Source organism: Lissotriton helveticus, chromosome 7 (genome assembly GCF_964261635.1).
Source record: "Lissotriton helveticus chromosome 7, aLisHel1.1, whole genome shotgun sequence".
Taxonomy (NCBI): Eukaryota; Metazoa; Chordata; class Amphibia; order Caudata; family Salamandridae; genus Lissotriton; species Lissotriton helveticus.
Genome location: NC_136068.1, coordinates 1,864,329,086 through 1,864,347,849, shown reverse-complemented (window position 1 = coordinate 1,864,347,849; position 18,764 = coordinate 1,864,329,086). Strand labels below are relative to the sequence as shown.

The window sequence follows — 18,764 nt, the reverse complement described above, 5'->3', positions numbered from 1 at the left end:
GAGAGAGGGAAGTTGTGGAAGGGAAATGGTCCTGCTGGGGGAGATGGGAGGGGTTACTGGGAGAGGAAAGGGGGTAGTGCAGCAGTACTGGAGGAGTAGGAGGGAGGAGAGAGATGCAGTAGGAATGTGGCGAAAACGGGATGAATGGCGAGGGGATGAAGGGGTGGAGAGGAGGGATGGAAGGACGGATAAGGGGAGCATAGGGAAAGTTAATCGGGGGAGAGGGTTGGAGGAGAGGTGGACTAAGAAGGGGATGATAGGGAGAAGTATGGGGGAGGAAAAGAGATTTGAGTATCGCGATAGTGCAGCTGGGACGAGGAGCGTATTAGCTAGTGGTAAGGCTGAAGTAATGTGGGAGGGGACATACTGTGAGGGGAGAGGAATAGGAGATGAGGTAAGTTGGGGCGGGGAGGGAAGAGGACCGACCTGTGCTTCTCGAGAGTGCAGCCAATTGGAGTGGGGTGGGGTCGGCGGGGGAGAAAGGGAGAAATGGGTGGAGCTGGAAGGAGAGACAGGGGGAAACCCGGTTGCAGAGGAGAGGAGTAAGGAGGGGAAGAGGTGGTCAGAGAGCGAGAGGCAGGTGTCTTTGCCTTGGATCATGACAGTACCGTTGTTATAGAGTGAGATAGTGAGGTAGCCATTGAAGCACTCAGAGGGGGAGATTTTTAGTTGTTTCCCATAAGGGATAGAGGAGGAGGAGGTGACGTTGAGGGAATTGTAAAAACTGTTGGACCAAGAGGGGGTGTCGCGAGTGAAGAAAATGAAATCGTTTTTGAGCCTCCCAAGACAACCATTGTAAAATTGATCAACAAAAAGGGAGTCCGGAAAACGTTCAATAGTGTTATGCTTCAGTCGTTTTATTGTAGCTTTAGACTGATCGGGAGGATAAATGATTTTGTAGCAATTGGCTCCAGACTTAACTCGAGAGGTGGCCATGTTGGGAGGATGAGGCGAGGAAGGGTGGGGAAGGGATGAGAGGGGTGTTATTGGGAAAGCGGTGGTGAGGAGAAATAAAAGGGCAAAAAGGGGGCACATAATCCAGGCGTATATGGTGAGATAACCAAATTAATGTGCAGTCAGGTAAGTGAGGTGGGAATTTGTTGGGCCCTTCATCTAGGAGTATGAGGTGCCACCTGGCACTAGATAAAAGTTACAGGGGAAATATTTGCAAATAGTAGGGACCCATCACAGAGCAGATACAGACAAAGTAGAACAGAATAAAAATGACCACCCAGTGACCATTAGAGAACACTGAACTTAGTACTAGCCTGCTAATAGAACCAAATTCGGTACCCGCCGCCATGTATGCCCCAGTTCTCACCAGACTACTATATGACCTTAAGCTCCTATGAGACACTAACGTTAGGGCAAAGAGCATAGGGTGGATCACAAGTTGATTAACAATGTCTAGAAAATGCACAGCAACCTCGTCATCTTCAGACCACCTCTGATGCCGCAGGAGTCATGACTCAATATGAACTAACCCCACGGAGAAAGTTGCTTCATAGGTGCAGCAGGCACTACTAGATGTGCACCTGTGAAAAGGTCTAAACACTGCAGCTGGTATTACTTACTGTACATCTAATTGATGGCCTAAACGGTGCAGCTGGCACTACTTGCTGCGTAGCTGTAAAAAAGGGGCCAAGCGATGCAGCTGGCACTACTTGCTGCGCAGCTGTAACATGCCTAAACGGTGCAGCTGGTACTACTTGCTGCGCAGCTGTAAAAAGGGGCCTAAGCGATGCAGCTGGCACTACTTGCTGCGTAGCTGTAAAATGCCGAAACGGTGCAGCTGGCACTACTTGCTGCGCAGCTGTAAAAAAGGCCTAAACGATGCAGCTGGCACTACTTGCTGCGTAGCTGTAGGAGGCCTAAACGGTGCAGCTGGCACTACTTGCTGCGCAGCTGTAAGAGGCCTAAACGGTGCAGCTGGCACTAATTGCTGCGCAGCTGTACAAGTGTTAAAAATAAATACCATACAGTTAAAGAGTTAAGCGGATGGCGATTATGATGGAAGAATGCATTTCTCGCAGAAGCCCGCAGGGCTGTCCGGTTGTTGCAGGAAGCACTGGCCGTGAAGAGGACACATCAGGAAGACAGACTGTTAGCTCAACTTAATACAGCTCAGTAATAGGGAATAAGTAATCTGGAAGACAGGCTGTGAACTCCCTTAATACAGCTCAGTAATTAGGCGCGCAGGTGCGTGCTGTGCGCGGCGGCGAGGTGCTCACCTGGTCCCGGGCCTGCTCCCAGCTCTCCACCGTGTTGAAGGGCAAGCTTGTGTCCATGAAAGATCAGACAGAGACAAAATGGTGCATCAGCAGAGGACTTGCTGCGCTGAAGAAAGTGAGAGTCTTCCCGCCCTCCTGTAGGGCTCAGCAGTTATCGGGCTCGATCACCGCACCCCTCTGTTCTCGCCTCTACTCTTGCTACTTAAACTGAGACCGGTGCCTCGATGCATCCAAAGCCAGCAATGGAAGGAGGGGACGGGTGGGGGGGGCCCTTAGCACCCTGCAGAACTTCGTTTCACGTGGGAGTGCTCACCAGGGCATCGCTCGTCCGACCTCACTCGAGGGCCTCCCCCAGGGCACCCAATGTCTCCAGCCCCGGTAGGGGAGAAGCAAGGAGAGGCCCTCAGCCTAAAAATACCATTGCTACCCAAAAATGTATTCCCACCCTAAACCCTAAAAACCCTAAACCCTAAAAATACCCTTGCCACCCAAAATCCCTGCCCACCTTTAACCCTAAAAATACCCTAAAAGGGCCATTGTTAGGAATAAGGGTGGGTAAGAGTTTTATACACATATATATATGGTGCTTGTGCATATAAATCTATATACATATAAATTAATTATTGTAGTTGCTTTGTGAAGACATGCATAGTAAAGGTTTATGCATGGTAAAACTTTTTGTTGTAAAGACATGTGTGGTAAAGACTAATGCATTATAATGAATACATTGTTAAGGCATTCATGGTCATGGCATGCATGGTTCTGTCATAAAATCCCAGCCCATGGATGCTACACCAAAAGTGCTGTTCAAAAAAGCAAATTTGTGTCTATGGGGGCAGGGGTCATGACATTGAATCCCAGTCAATATCCTAACACATGGACCCTTCAGCCAATCCAAATGTATGCCCCCATGACAATCACTCGTATCCCCCACATAATTTTCTGGGCCATTAAAAGGTTTGATATTTTCATGAATCAGTGGCAACTTCACCTTTTCTTCTTCATGGATCATTACAAAACTTGGCATTTTATGTCATCTGCAGGGGAATTTAGATACTTGGTAAATAACTGAGGTGGAGAAAATTGCAATTCCTGTATAATTTCAATGCTTCTCTTAAGAATATGATGTATACATTAGTCATATGCACTCTTTTATGTAGGAATTAGACAAAAACCTTTTTGAATCTGGTACAAAACAACTTGAGTGCCTTTTGAGTGCCTAATAGCTAAGACCACTAGTCCAGAAGAAAAAAGAGCCCCTGTTTTTATCATGGTCTAATGGAAGACTTAATGGACTTCTTAGTCGTGGTAGACGACCGAAGACACTTACACAGAAGTAGCAGACATCCTAGTGAAGGTAGACTATATGTTTAAGGATGCCAATTCCACCAAATACTTAATTGTTGGGAAACCATAACATTCAAGCTTATAATTTTAATGCTGTTGTTACAGACAAAACTAACCACACATGGTTCTACTGCAATATGTGTTTTATCTCTGGATCTTTAATAGGAGTAGGAGTGAGAAGAGGGTACACCATAACCAGAACCAGTGTGATAGAGTGGATAGAACCTGGACCTCAGTGGTATGTGTACAGTAACCCCAGACATGAAGCACAGGTGTACCACTCAGCCTCGCTCTGTACTATGGGATGATGGCTGAGAAGATGCCAGAGGCACTGTTCAGCTCTTCTTGTCCATTGGTCTTAATAATAAATTGTGTTGTTTTGCTCTTGTCTTTAGTATTGAGAGTTATGTTTTAATGGAGTATGAAACTTAAATTTTATCACAATAATTTTGAAGATTGCGTTTTTTGCACATTCTAAAAACGCAGAATTTGTCAACTTAGTAAACTTCCCCACAGGATGAAATGGAAAAAAGCAATTTCTGTAAGCTGCAGTTATAAGTAGAGTTTCACAAGTATTTTCGAAGAAGACCGAGTTTTCTTTTTCCCTTTCTTTTCAAGAAAAGTGACCTACTGTAGGAGCCTAGAACACATTGCCACACTTTGTTACCACATCTCATAACTTTAGTGGGATTGGAAAATAAAGTGACTCAGTAGAAACGTTTTGAGGGGGTAATTGGAGTTTTAACTGTGAGAATCATGAGGAGTCATCCACAGACCCCGCATCAAGAGGAAATATACGAATGAATGAATGAATGATTTAGTTCCGGGGTCTCCAATCTTTTGTATAATAATACCTACTTCTGATCAGTGAAAATCATTATGAGCTATTGAAGGCCAAGTAACCTCTGCATTGTTACTTGACACCCCCGTGCCTAGCTTTATGGACTTTAAATCTAATATCCATGTAGCCAGATGCCATGGTTTATAAAATACTCTAACTAGGGGTACTATAAAAGGGCTATGTGAATTAATAAGGTGTATGGGTGACTGTGAGCCTGTGTCATATGTATTTGTGGCACCGGACATACCTTTAGCTATGTGTGACATTGTTACATGAACAAAACAAACATGTTGTTTTTTAAATGAGAGAAATGTAAAGTGCTGAAAATGTCTTCAAAAATATTCATAATATCAAAAAAGAATTGCACTTTTTGGAAATTACTGAGCTTGCTGGGAGCAAAATGCCTGCTGTTTGTAAATGTGACACTTTTAAAAGGGAGAAAATTAAAATGAAGAGTTGACTCAATTTTAGATTGACACTTCATTTCCGTTTTCTCTCATTTAAAAGCATTCATAAATATCATTTTGTTCTCATGCTCAAATATTGAGTTCAGAAGGACTTTGATTTAAGAGTTGAATACTTCCTTGCTTCAGTTCTGACCTTCTTTGACCCACATGGGTCATAACTCTGAGTGAAGCACAGCCAATTGTCTTGCACTGCTATCAGCAGATTGATGATAATATAAAATAAACATAGCCTTAACTTTAAAAAGATAACACAACAGTTATTTAGTGCAGTTTTTAGTTAAAATGAACTCAAGATTTGGAGCTACTGTGAAGGTTTTTGCTAGCTAAAATAAACATAGCGTTTCATTAACTGTAAAAGGAAAACTCAACACTTCTTTATTGCAGTTTTTAGCTAAAAATGACTCATTTATTAAGTTAGAATACTGAGTTGAGGAGGACTTTTAATTAAGAGTTAAATACCCTAGTGATTCTGTTCTGAACTTATGTGACACACATGGGTCATACATCTGAGTGGAATGCTGCCAATTGTCAAGGACTGCTATTTGCAACCTGATGATGATATAAAATAAACATAGCCTTTCTTAACTTTAAAAAGACAACACATCACTTATTAAGTGCAGTTTTTAGTTAAAATGAACTCAAGGCTTGGAGCTGGTAACTCACAATCTTCTGGTTAGTGACCCCTCGGCTAGAAGATAATAGGGCTATTTTATGATTTAAGGGTGAGCAGTGGTGAAGGGTTGTAAGGGGTGTTTTAAGGTTATGGGGAGGTTAGTGATAGAAGGTAGTAAGGGTAATTTTAGGGTTTAGGGATGTAAGGGTATTGTTAGTGGTAAAGGCTGACAAGGCGGTTTGTGGAGTGGGTAGTGGTAAGGGTGGTATTTTTGGGGATTAAGGGAGAATAGTGATAAAGGGTCGTAAGGGTAAATTTAGAGTTTAGTGGTGAGTAGTGATAAAGGATGCAACAGGTAATTTTAGGGCTAAGGGGTGTGTAGTAGTAAAGGGTGGTAAGGCTAAGTTTAAGGTTATAGGTTGGTGAGGGTATATTTAGGATTTAGGGGTGGGCAGTGATAAAGGGTTTTTAGGAGTTAACAAAAATAGAGGTTTAGGGCAAAAATGTATTTAGATATAATATACCTATACATATATATATATATATATATATAGAGGTTCACATAGCTTATAATACTGTGTGCTGAAGGCATTCCTAGTAGTGGCATCTTCATGGAAAAGGCTGCGTGCAAAAGGCATGCCTGGTAGAGGCATGCATTCTGTTAACATAAAAAACTACAACATAATATCTCTGTACCGCAGTATAATTTTCAAATTGTGCATTTATTTCAGGATTACCATGGTATTGATGAAGTTACTCTGGTGCAGGATACTGTTCAAAATTACCAACTTGAGTTTGTGTCTGAAAATGAAGGACTTACAACCATGAGGTTCAGCCGCAAGTTCATAACATGTGACCCCTTCAATGTTGATGTCACAGTAAGTGGTTATCTTATGAGTGTGGGATGATTGCCAATGACATAAAAGCGCATGTGATGTAATGAAGAATCCAAATAGTGACTTGCATGTTCAGCCTTATCTCTTTCGATCACTGTTCCCTAGCATAGTGGTTAGGTGTGATGACCACTATCGTGTGAGATAGCAGCTTCCTGGTGATCTAGTGCTGCTGTTGTCTAGTGGTTAGATGTTAACTAACTGCAATAGAGATAACCATCATAAAGGATGTAATTGAGAACTTGGAGCAAAAATGGGTGAAAATATATCTCTGCAAAGTACAAACATGGGCAATGGTTGAGTTAATCTTTCCGTCCCACACCAACCCAACCACCACCAGAGAATCTAGAAGAAAGTAATAAAAGGTTGAAGTATTGAACAGTAGTCTTTTTTACCTTCCCCATTTGTAGGGAAACACCCAGCGCATCATCGCCTTATATGGGAATTCTGACACAATTGACTACAATGGATCCAGTCAACGTTTCATGGCATTCGTCCAGTTGCTGTCAGAAGCACCAGTCTCAGGACCAGATCCAGAGCCGTCCTTCACCTATGACATAACAATGTCCAATGTGAGCATCATAAGTAAAGTTCAATAACTAGTATAAAATTATTCAAATGAAACTGTTCCTCCTACGTTTGCGAGTGGGATCATTTGGCCATTGAACACTTATTTTTAAAGGTATTGGAACAGACTCTCCTGACTTGGCACTGCTTCTATAACACAGGAATAGGACATGATTTATAGTTTTCTGCCCCAAGTGGTAAGAACAATGGTAGTTAATGTTACTCACTGGGCTATGTAACAGTAATAGGTGCTGTGCAAGTATTTTGGTGTTTGCTGCAAAATATGAATAATGTATGTTTAGTGCCCCAGACAAAGTATAAAGTTGCTGCTGAAGCACTCCCCATGCATCTTCTCACTTAAAGGCGGTTTTCAGCTCAGTGCTACCCTTAAGCATCTGTCTTTTCCTGATAAGGACAGTGGTAAGTTTTGAGCCTCCCATTTCTTTCAACGTCTTACTCTTTTCTTTGTTTGACTGTATTTTTTATAGTTGAAGTTCTCATATTTATCCAGCATTGTTTCTCATAATGTTTTCTACTGTTAATATTGTATCTTCTTCAGTAATTACAAGCAAAGGTAAATATATTTTGTTGTTGGCAAAAAAAAACAGCAAGACACCCTGGAGCAGGAAATGGTAGACGAGAAGGTTAATACTATTGCATCCAACAACAGGTGGTGGGGATTGTAGCAGTTGGGTAAAGATGCAAGAGAGGAGGTACGCAGGGAGCTGGGAGTGTAGCTAATCAAAATGTGCTTGTGGGCGGTTCCATGTTACAATATTGATAAAAATATAGTCTGATATAAATATTTCAGCCTGTTGTTTACAGATAAATTGCTTACTTGAGTGTAAACATTTTATTATTAACTTCAATGCAGCAATACTTTAGTAAACAAGATTTTGAATACAATATATATTTTTAATTTATATTCAGGCTGAGATATTCTGCTATCATGCTGGCTCCTAGACAAGTCGCGGTGGAGACGTCAGTGTTGGTGCAGTACTAGTAATAAATTTGTTCTGGGTGAGTGTGTGGCTCCCACCGGAGAACTGGGACCGACTGCTCCTTGCCACTAGTTACACTTCTGTCCTGATCAGCCACTTCTGCCTATAGGGTCAGTTTCCCACTGCTGCAAAAAGGTCACATATTTTTCTTCCCATTGTCTCTTTCTTGAGGAGCTTCATTCTGTATCAGATTGAAAAATAACAAAGTGCTGCATTTCATTAAGAATGTATGGAGGGCTAGGAATGAGACAAGAAGGGGTCTTACTCTCCCTAAATATCGTCATTTAAAATGGGATTCCTGGGCCCAACCAAGTAAAGATTCCTTGAATAAACTAAATGGAACATGACTAGATGTTTATTTCTAATGTGTGAACCTTAATACATGTTCCAATCTCAATGTCTGAACAATATTATAGGGTCAACAGGTCTGTTCTCATATCTGAAAATTACTACAGGCTCATCTCCCATGTTTGAACACAACTACTGGTTTAAATCTCATGTATAAACATAACTACATGTTCAACTCTCATGTCTGTGCATTACTACGGGGTCAGCTCTCATGTTTGACACTGCAAAAATGGTCAAGCTCATCAAGGCTGGAAGATGAAGGGAGAACATTGTGCCAATCTGGTCTTAAGTGTCTTTAAGCCTCCAGTGGTGGCCAAAGATCTTTGGATTTGAAAAATGATAAGGCAGCAGGGGATGTTGCTGTTGAGGTTAAATGAGTGAATATTACTTGTATACACAGGATTGTGCCCAAGCCACTGCAAACATCAGCTCATAAATCACCAAATACAGATGTCTTGGGTGCCTATTCACAAACTACATGTGGTGGTGTGTTTAGTAGTACTACATTAATACTACTAAAGTACTACAAAATGTTATTCACAAAACAACGGACGTAAAACTCCACCTCAACCTCTCCTATATTTTCTAGAGGGAAATACTTACAGATGCAATTTTACTACTTGATAGTACATATTGAGGGACCAGGAGGTGTGGTTGAAAAATGGAGAGTACTTATTAAAAATAAATAGAATTTAGGGAGGCGTAAAAAGGGGTTAACAGAAGACTATGGAGGTTTAGGGAGGGGTATAGTAAGCCCATTCCTATCCACAAACTCCACTTCTAAAATTATTCCAGCCAAAAAAGATCCAAAACAGTAGTAAATCTACTTCAGCTCAGCATATGCCCAGCAACTCCCATGGCCAACACTAGTACTGTAATACCTTCCTGTAGAAAATAATGGCAGGAACTTAAAATACAATCTCACTATAAAAATCATGAATTAATTTAGGCTAAAGAATTCAACAATTGCTTACTAAATGGAGTTTCTAAATCAGCATAGCAAAACCCAACAGTGCCAAGGAAATACTAACCCTCCACTAGCAAATAAAATGTTTTTTGTAAAGCCCTCACTCGCCACGGTTACCCCATTAATGGCATACTTTATCATTGGGTCCATCCCGTTCCACTGCAGAGCAGGGCATGCTACAACCTACAGATTATGTGGGAGCACTTAGATGAAAATAGAGTGAAAAAGGAGTTGGGGTAAATAACGAAGTGGTAGGAAGTTGATCAAAAAAATGCCTGCCTAAAAGGTTATTTAAATGTGTTGTGACCCCTAGTTAATATGGTAAAAAACAGGAAGGGGTGGGGTTTAAGAATGCAGGGTGTCATTTACCTGGTTCTTAAAGGGTCAATATGTTTCAAGCCGTACCCCTATTGACTTTTCATCAGGACCTAGGGAAAGAGTCATTTATGTTGATAGTAACTCCCTGGTACCCCTCCTGCTCTGATCCGACTGGATGTACATATACTACATGCAACTTAAAGGTGTACGCTTATACCACCTAACTGACAAGCCTTGTCTTTGTTTAATTATATCACTTTGCTAATGGCCCATGGGTCTTCCGGGGGACACACTTGCATCAAGGCAGCAACTCTGCTGATACACCTACTGAATTTTTCCCGCCTTTTTCCGCATACATAACTAAATAGACTAACATGAAAAGTGAAATGCTTATATGCAAATAGTGCAGGAGTAGAGAAGGAGAATTTAGGTAGGGTTAGACATCTGTAAGAAAGGATTATCTTCACGATCAGGCTTTCATGGATACTTCCAAGGATTCATGAGACCGCTGCATACGTTCAAGAAAGTCTTTGGATTCAAGGTAAATGTTGACAATTCTGAGTGTCAATGGGATAGCTCTAGAATCTAGTTAATAGGGATGAAGGCTGGTCATAGGCAGTGCCAAGATGCACCTGCTGCTTACTTATTAATATCAGGTTAAAAGAAGGAGTGCAAAAGTCACAAACTTTTGATTTGAGTAAAGTGTTTTTTTTTCTGGAAGCTTTGTGAAGATGCAAGTTTTTTGCTGAACACCATTAGTGAACACGCAATGTGAAAAGTGCACCTAAGGGTTAAATTTGCCTTCAAAACACACACAAGCAGAAATAAATGTCTAGTTCAACAAGAAAATGTCTCTCATGGAGACCTTTTGACTAAAACCAGTTTCCACAGAATGAAATCATGCAGCATTCTATGTAACATAAAATGGTGAATATTGTCTAGGGAATCAAAGAGGCTTGGCAGACAGAAAACTACTTTGTAAAGTCGGAAGACTGTTTTATCTGCCATTGACAGTACTTGTAGGAGGTGGAATCTGACTACATGGTTTCCCCCACTTTTCTCCTGGTGTTTTGATGGTTTTTGACTTACTTTGGCTGGTAACCTGCTATTAGGGTCCCTAGCCTAGCTGCTTCCTCTATAAATTGATTCCAGGTACACTCCAGTTTGGTTACTGGGGTACCCTTATGAGTCCCTAGTATATGGTACCTTAGGTACCAAGGGCCTAGGTATCCCAGAGGCCCACCAGGGGCTGCAGCATGTATGGTGCCACCCCTGGGATTCCTTGCAAAATGACACCACAGGACTGCTACTGCAGCCTGTCTAAGGTGGTGCATGCACCCCTTACTTAGATATAGGTTACCTATATCTACCTTCAATCAGTACACATATACACCTATCAGTCACCCCTATGGCAGGCCTTATACATCCTGAATGCAGGGTGCTGGGTTTTGTGTGAGAGGGTGGCCCTGCATGAGCAGGGCCCCTCTGCAGCCTTCGGAATCTCTTTTCTTGTGCTGGTTTGTGATGCAGCCAAACCATATACTCTTAAGTGCATTATAACTTTGCGCTAAATGCTAACTTTGGAATGGTTGGCAGGAATCAAGTCATGTTTGGTGTCAACCCCCCCGCCCATCCTGGTGGTGGGGGTATGATTCCACCCTTTTAGAAGAAGAGGCATGTACACACCGGTATACCTGGTATCAGTTTAAAAGAAGACGGCATCGCAAAATGGATGCTGCAGCCACAGTCACAAGTCTGGCCTCCTGCTGCTGGATAAAACTCTGGCAGGGTAGGCCTGGACAATAGCTTTCCTGTCATTGGGTGGTATACCCACCTCCCAGACAGGCTTTAGTGTATTGGGGTTGGGTGGGTGCACTCCAAGAGTGCTTTGAAGTCTGCACTGAGGGCACATTTGGTGTCCCTGTGCATAGCCCAGATCAAACTGGTTGCAGGGGCTAACAGCCCCTGCTCTGGCGCAAAACTGGACAAAGGAAATGGGTGTAGCCACCCCTCTTTCCAAACTCTCTCATAGGTGGGTCCCCGGTGTTAGTTCAACCCCTTCCTTGGGTATAAGAAAGGAACCCCTAACTACAGGACTTTAGATTACACCTGGACAAAACTTTGCTACAGAAATCCCGGAACTTTGACGAGCTACACGACTGGATGACTGTAGAATCTCCCTTGGAGTAAAGGACTTACTCCCCTGCTTGGCAGGCACCAAAGATGCATCTGCCCAGTCTGCATCTCTGAAGCTCCCGCCGGACTCCAAAGTATTTGCAGCCCAGGAGGTGGATCTCCAGATTTCTCCGAGGCTGACCTGAGTCCCCATCAAAGCTGAGACCTGCAGTCCTTGTGAGTACTATGGAACTGGAACCCCTGGACACCGTGCACATTTGCAAGTGCATTAGCTTCTCAATGCTCATTGAAGCTGTGCATTGGGTTACTTGTAGCCAGACCCCGAGCACCTTTTCCACCAAAGAGTGCTGGCCTACACTCTACGTGTGTTCCCTGAGCCGGCCCTATGTGAATTCGCTTGAGGTACCTTCGCGATCCCTGGTCCGTTGACTGGTGGGTCCCTGAGAAGGCAACTTTGGCTTTCCTTGCTCCAAACGTGCCCTGACTCTCCACCACTTGGTGAGTCCCCCAGACCTTCCTGGTCCGCACCAAAGCCTATTTTCTCTTCCTGCGTGGGTTACTGTTGCCAAGGCTTGTTGGGTCCAATCCGGGCACCGATACCACAGTACTCGACAGCTCGAATCCAGCTCCTGGACATCATCAGCGCTTCCTGGTCCTCATGGCTGCAGAGCCAAGCTTCACCTCTTCACACCTGAAACACCTGACATCGGTGGACATTCGTCTATCATGCCCCTGGTCACTGGCAAGTGACCCAGACTCTGACCCCTCTGCTTTCCGGTTCTTCACATCTTCGATCCAGGCTTGGATAACCCCAGACACTTTCCACTTTGACTGCAGCAGTACCTTGCAGCAGATCACCATTGAAATCAACACCGAATCCCGACACCAAAAGACACCTATGCACCCGGCTTCCCTGGGTGAGGTAACTCGAGTACTCCAGTGCTCCCATGGGTGATGGCCCTAGAACCCCTTAAGTACAAAGGGGTTTGCTCAAAGTCCTCTTCTAAGTGTCCTTAATCTTTAAATTTTCAACTGCAACTTTCCCCATAGAAGCCAAAGGCGATTTGCGGCTGTGTTCTCACACTGCACGCGCCCCCCGTGGGTCCCCTGTGTCACTACCTTTGGAGGTTCCTTGTGGTCGAAGCGATTGTACAAGCTCTAGGCCATGTGTCTAGTCAAGTCGTGGTCCTTATACTACTTTCCTAATATATGGTTTGGTTCGCCCCTAGGGCCTAAAGTATATTGTGCTACTTTACTGTGATATATTAAGTGTAACATATGTGCTTTGAACTATAGCCTTATAAAGAGAATAGTAGGGTGTGTTTAAGAATAAATACATATATTTTATACATACATATATATACATTTCCCTGACAATGGGCCAGATAATGAGAAAAAGCTTCTGAATAAGGAAAAACGCTGGATTTATCGACTTTCATCACAGAAGGATGGCCTCAACGACGCCATTCCATGGAACTCCTTCAATCATTAAACTCCTACAAGTGAAGACACATCTGTCAAGCCACGAGTACCCCATCTCTTATGCACCTACGGGCATGACTCCTTCTCTTCCAACAACTCTACAGGCGTGCGGCTTCATCGCACATTCCCTTCAAGTGACGACACATGTGTCAAGCCACAAGAACCCGTATTCTAATGCTCCAACGGGCATGGTATATATTGAGCCCTCCTTTCTACGGGACTCTTCCTCTTCAAAACTATTTTGCAGGCACGCGGCTTCACCACGCATGCGCTAACACCCGCGGTAACAAATGAAGCCCTGCCCGCCTCAGAAGACATATGGCTTCAGTACGCATGCGCGAACCTTTCCTGTTTGTCCCATCTACACGCATGCGCGGCGCTCACGCAACCGGGCAAGTCTCTCCTCCATTGTTACCCCACACAGGTGCAAGCAATTGAATCGCCCATAAAAGCAGACCGCCACACTCCGAATAGGTTCCGGAGTACGAAGACGGCACACAGGTATCCCGCAGGTCCTGACCAAGACTGCTGTGAGTACGCTGTTCTACCTACACTACGCCCTGGTAAGCGTTTCTTCCCATACAGGTCCCCCTCAATTCAGTGGTCATACGTTTGTATTCCAGGGTCATTTCCTTTGCCGATCTACTCCTGGAAGCACCGCAGACCATCAGCGTGAGAATACTTACCCTTACACTCTCGCCTTTTCTCCACATATTATGTGTGATTGTTCGCTTTCTAGAATCACCACGACAATTAGAAACCGATTATGACCACTAACAGTACCAACAGTAATGTTACACCTTTGCCGCTTGTACCCCCTACACACAGCACTTATATTCGGCAATTTTATTTGACTTTTGCAACATGCTAAACCATCTCTATATATGTCATGTCTTTGTCATTAATGTTGTATGTCCAGGTATGTTTGAGGGTGAATCCCCCTCTAACACCTAGAGCACCTTAGTGAGTGCGACACATAGTCTATCAGACTCACTTAACTTTATTTTAAAACGCACCATCACATTTAAACGGTCCTGAAGAAAGCCATATTTAAAAGAAGGCAATGGCTGAAACATGTTGACCCACACTGGATGTTGGAGGCCGTAATCTGCCACCATCACATCCACCCTGCCTGTTTTTAACCACTGACAGGAGCCCAATTATTAAAATGTAATTTAACCCTCCGGAACTGGGACTCCTGCCAAGCCGTTTTAATCCCACTTCACCTTTCGCACCTCACTGCACTCTCAGTAAGATACCTGCTCTGCTGTAATCAGGCGTCGAAGCACACCTGGGACACATTAGGTGTCACTGGGTGGGCCCGATGATGAAGCCTGCCACCAACTAGGTTGGTGGGTGAGGGCTTCATGAAGACACCCAATCGGTGCCACTGAACATGACTCTTTAGAGTTCCATAAAAGTCAAAACGTAGCTAGTTCTCTTTGATATATATAATTACTTGTGGGGATTCGGACTAGCTATCTGGTCCTCTCTCTCCTTCTTGATACGCAACTTGATAAAGTTGCCCCTCTGTTGTCTAAGGATCCAGTGGCCATTTGCAGTTGCTGGCTATAAGTAAGTATGGGGTAATTTGCAAATTCGCGGTACGCAAATTTGTGCAAAAGCGAATTCGCATTCCGCATAATCCGTGCGAATTTGCGGATTATTTGTTGCGTGTTCGCAGGGTTTTTCGCATATTTGCGGGCCTCTTGCAGCGCACCGACCGCAAAGTTACCCATGCGGTCGTACAGGGGCACGGCCATCTTGTGCGTGTTACGTATTTTCGTTGCAGGGCGCTATCACGAGTTCGCGTGTATTTTTGCATGCTTGCGGGGGAAATATCCTTTGTTTCTTTGAACTTTTTTTTGCTCTTTTTTGCTCATTATCTATCTCTCTATTTGTCTTGATCTATATTTTGTGTTTTTTTCAACTTTTTGTTACTTTAATAACTACTTTTTTTGTTTAGCACTCTCTTTTATTTTATTTATTTATTCCCCTATTCTTTTCTTCTTTTGCCCAGGACCATGGCAAAGGGAGCCGGGAAAAGCAAGGGGAAGGGTCCCGCACCCTGTACCCGGCTCCCATGCGGGTAATTGAGGGTGGAGGATGTAGTGTCCATGGAGGTTTTCACCGCGGTGGATCTGGTTGCGCTTATATTTTTTGTTCTGCGCCACCTCCCTAAGACCGTGGCAGCAGGGGGCAGGCCCGGTAAAGGGTATGGCCTCCGGGAGCGTCGACCAGCGGTGGGATAAGGTGTGCCAGGCCATGCGGAGGGAGTCGGGGGTCCGGTGCACCTATCACCAAGCGACGCACCGGTGGGCTAACCTCCTCGACCGGGAGCAGGACCTGCTCAACCTGCTAGGCGTGGAGATCCTTGGCCTTGGTGAGTAGCTAGTTAATAACTACTTTGTTTTCTTCTGCTCTGTGTTATATTGCTAATATATGTTTTTCCCGAAGAGCAAGAATGCTGCAGATTCGATTACATTGCAGGTAAAATAATGTTTAAATAGCTTCTGCGATTGCAGGTGCTCGCCTCCTCAGTGGCATTGCATTCTATGCTAACTTGTTTGCAACTTTGTGCTCATTTGGCCTGAATATGTATGAGTGTAGTACTTTACAGAACTGCGTAATGCTAGAGAGACTAGAGACTCAAGTCTAGTCCTTCCTTTGTACTCCTGCTGCCACTAAGAAGAAGAGATAGTGATGGATTGATAGGTTGAGTATATTATGACTTGTTATTAGTAGTAGGACATTTTTTATTTATTTTTATTTATTTAATTTCTATAGCGCACTATCACCTGACAGGCATCTTGGCGCTCGAAACTCAATTGGCCACTGCAGCACAAGACTCCCTATGCTCAAACTAACTCTTGGGGAATAACCTTGTTTTTACATTCTTTCTGAACGGAAGGAGTTCATTGATTTGTCTTAGTTCAAAAGGCAGAGTGTTCCACAGCCTAGCAGCAGCAACCCCAAATGATCTGCAATCATGATGACGGATTGTGTCGATCACGTCGTGTGCTGCTGAGTGCTGGCCGTCGTAGTAGAACCTTTTTGTTGTTGGTTTAGTTAGTCATTTATATAACTTTCCAAGTATGCGGTCTGCGAATCCAGCAAAACTGTACTAGTATCCTCCTAGTTGACTAGATCAGATAGGTCAATACATGTAGTGCAATTGTTGCTAATTTGTTTCCCCGAGATAATTTTACATTGTGTCAAAGAAATTAAATATTTCCAAAAAACAATCATCCGAGTTTGTGTCTATTTCATGATCATCAGAACCTCCCAGGGGCAAGAAGACAGAAACACCCCAAACTCCGGCGGAACGGAGTGGGCAGGAACGGTCCTCTGCAGGCTATTCTGCTGGCCCCAGTAAGTTGTTCTGTTGTTAATATAATTATACTTCCCTAACTTTTACAGCTCCTATTCATTCCAAACTGTTTCCTAATTCTATTTTTTACAAAATAGTCTTTGATCTTCTTGTAGACTGTTTCTACATTCTTATCCTGCCTCTCTACCATCACTCTCTGTGCTACTACTATTTACCATTATTATGACTCGGTCTGTGTAGGTAGCTAAGCTTGCCCAGTCGGCAAACGGTGTTAAAGAAAACTCTGATCCAGCAATAGCTCTAGAGGCACTCAGTGCAGTCCTCTGGGTTGCTGTCTATTCCAGTCTTCTTAATGTTAGTGCTTTGACAATTTCCAACAACAAAATGTCAATGTCCACCAAGAATAAGCCTAGTACTTGGCTTTTTGATTTGATAGTAGCACATACCATACCGCTAGTATTTCAGGGACTATTCTGCACATACAGAAGTATGGACAAGAGAAATAAGACATTGTTGCTGTTAGGGGCAGTTCGACTTTCCACATACCTCAGTCAGAAGTAACCGTGCGGGACTCGGGAGCCCTCACCTTGTTGGAACTTCAAGTCCTCCTGGTGGTGATGAGGAGTAGTTGGTTCCGTCTGTAATTATAAAAATGTTGCACGTTAAAGAGCAAGGATTCATCAGTTGTGCTAAAAAGAGTTGCATGTTATGGCTAAGCATATAAGTTAACACCCTCCCCAAAACCGTGACTTCTTTTCAGTCCCAATAATTAAAAATTGTTTAACAGTTTCTCTTCCATTACGAGATGAAATAGGGGGTGGTGTATGGCATCTAAAAATATGACTTGTATTTTCTAGGCGTCACAACATCGGATGCGGCACTAGTTCCCACCACCAGTGCAGGGGCCAGCAGTGTGGAGGGGGCCACTGCAGGGGCGGATGCGGCGGTGCCACAAGTGCCACCAGGAGGAGCTGAGGGGGATGGCTCAGCAGCGGTGGACGGTGGAAAGTTATTATTATACTCCTTACTTATTGACATTTTAGAGTAGGCTTGCAAAGGAGTGTATGATGTACTGTACAGTAGACAGTGGGGAACATCCTTTACAACGAAACTTTTACAACGCGGTACCGTTACCACGCAGGTTTTACAACAAACGTCGTTACAACGACTTGCGCTGGAGGGCACTGTAGGATAGGGAATAGGTTAATTTACTATCCAACACCTTCCCTACTATCCACGGGGACTGGAGTTGGAATAGTAAATAAACTATTCCACTATCCAGTGCCCCCCAGCGCAAGTCATTGGAACGACTTGCATTGTAAAACCTGCATGGTAACGGTACACGCTACGTGGTAAAAGCACACGTTGTACCGTCATACATCCGTAGACAGTACACTACTACAAGTACACTGTACTGTTAAGAACAGTTACTGATTTAGAACCACATTTTAGCCAGTAACAGAGAAGACAGTCACCCTTGCCTTAGCAATAGCATTAGTTATTGAATAAGCAATGACCCGCTATATTTAACTTCAAACCAGTTGAGAAACTTTTATTGTGAAGCCAAGTCATATCAGATTAAGTTGAGGGATGTGATGAACAAAAAGGGAAATAACTTAGGGTCAATAGGAGGACGAGCGAGTCTTAACATTTATGACTGTAAAGAATGATACGTGTTTTTGAATGCAGGCAGAGGTGGCTGATAGGAAGGAATCAGGTGCATGGCTGCTTGAAGCAAGGATGGTTGGAGGAGAAAGAAAAAATGACTGCCTGTGTGGGTGAATCAGAAAATTAATGTGTGGTGTGCATTGCAATACGGTGGTTTACCAAATAAAATGAAAAGGGTATTTGGTTGTTGAGAAAAAGTAAAGTTGTTACACTTGAGACATTAAGAAGAATGATAGACGTTTACTTTGGGAGCCTGGATGGTATTGTCTTCCTCATACATAGCAGAGGTGTATGTAGAGCAGACGCTCAGTGCATGAAGAGTGTTACTTTGTTCAAACAGCATGTCCGTGCCAGAGTAGCAAAGCAGAGGAAATCCAAATACTACAAGTTGTGGTTGTTCAGAAACTCTCCCTTGCCTAAAGTAACAGTACAGTAGTTTGCTTTGCAAGCACAGCATATATTGTGTATGTATTGTATAGTTGACAATTATATCAAGTCAAGTCCCTTCCTCCAGCAATTATGGTTACCACACTCACTCCCTATGTTCGTAATTT

General features: G+C 43.5%; 1 protein-coding gene across 1 annotated transcript in view; it reads left to right on the top strand.

Moving 5' to 3' along the window:
- The window catches only part of LOC144767801 (DBH-like monooxygenase protein 2), a 240,718-nt gene that overhangs the window by 39,536 nt on the left and 182,418 nt on the right, over positions 1–18,764 (top strand). Inside the window, exons 2-3 of the mRNA XM_078651179.1 lie at positions 6,231–6,377; positions 6,803–6,964. Coding sequence (XP_078507305.1) covers positions 6,231–6,377; positions 6,803–6,964 — 309 coding nt within the window. The remainder of the gene's footprint in view (positions 1–6,230; positions 6,378–6,802; positions 6,965–18,764) is intronic.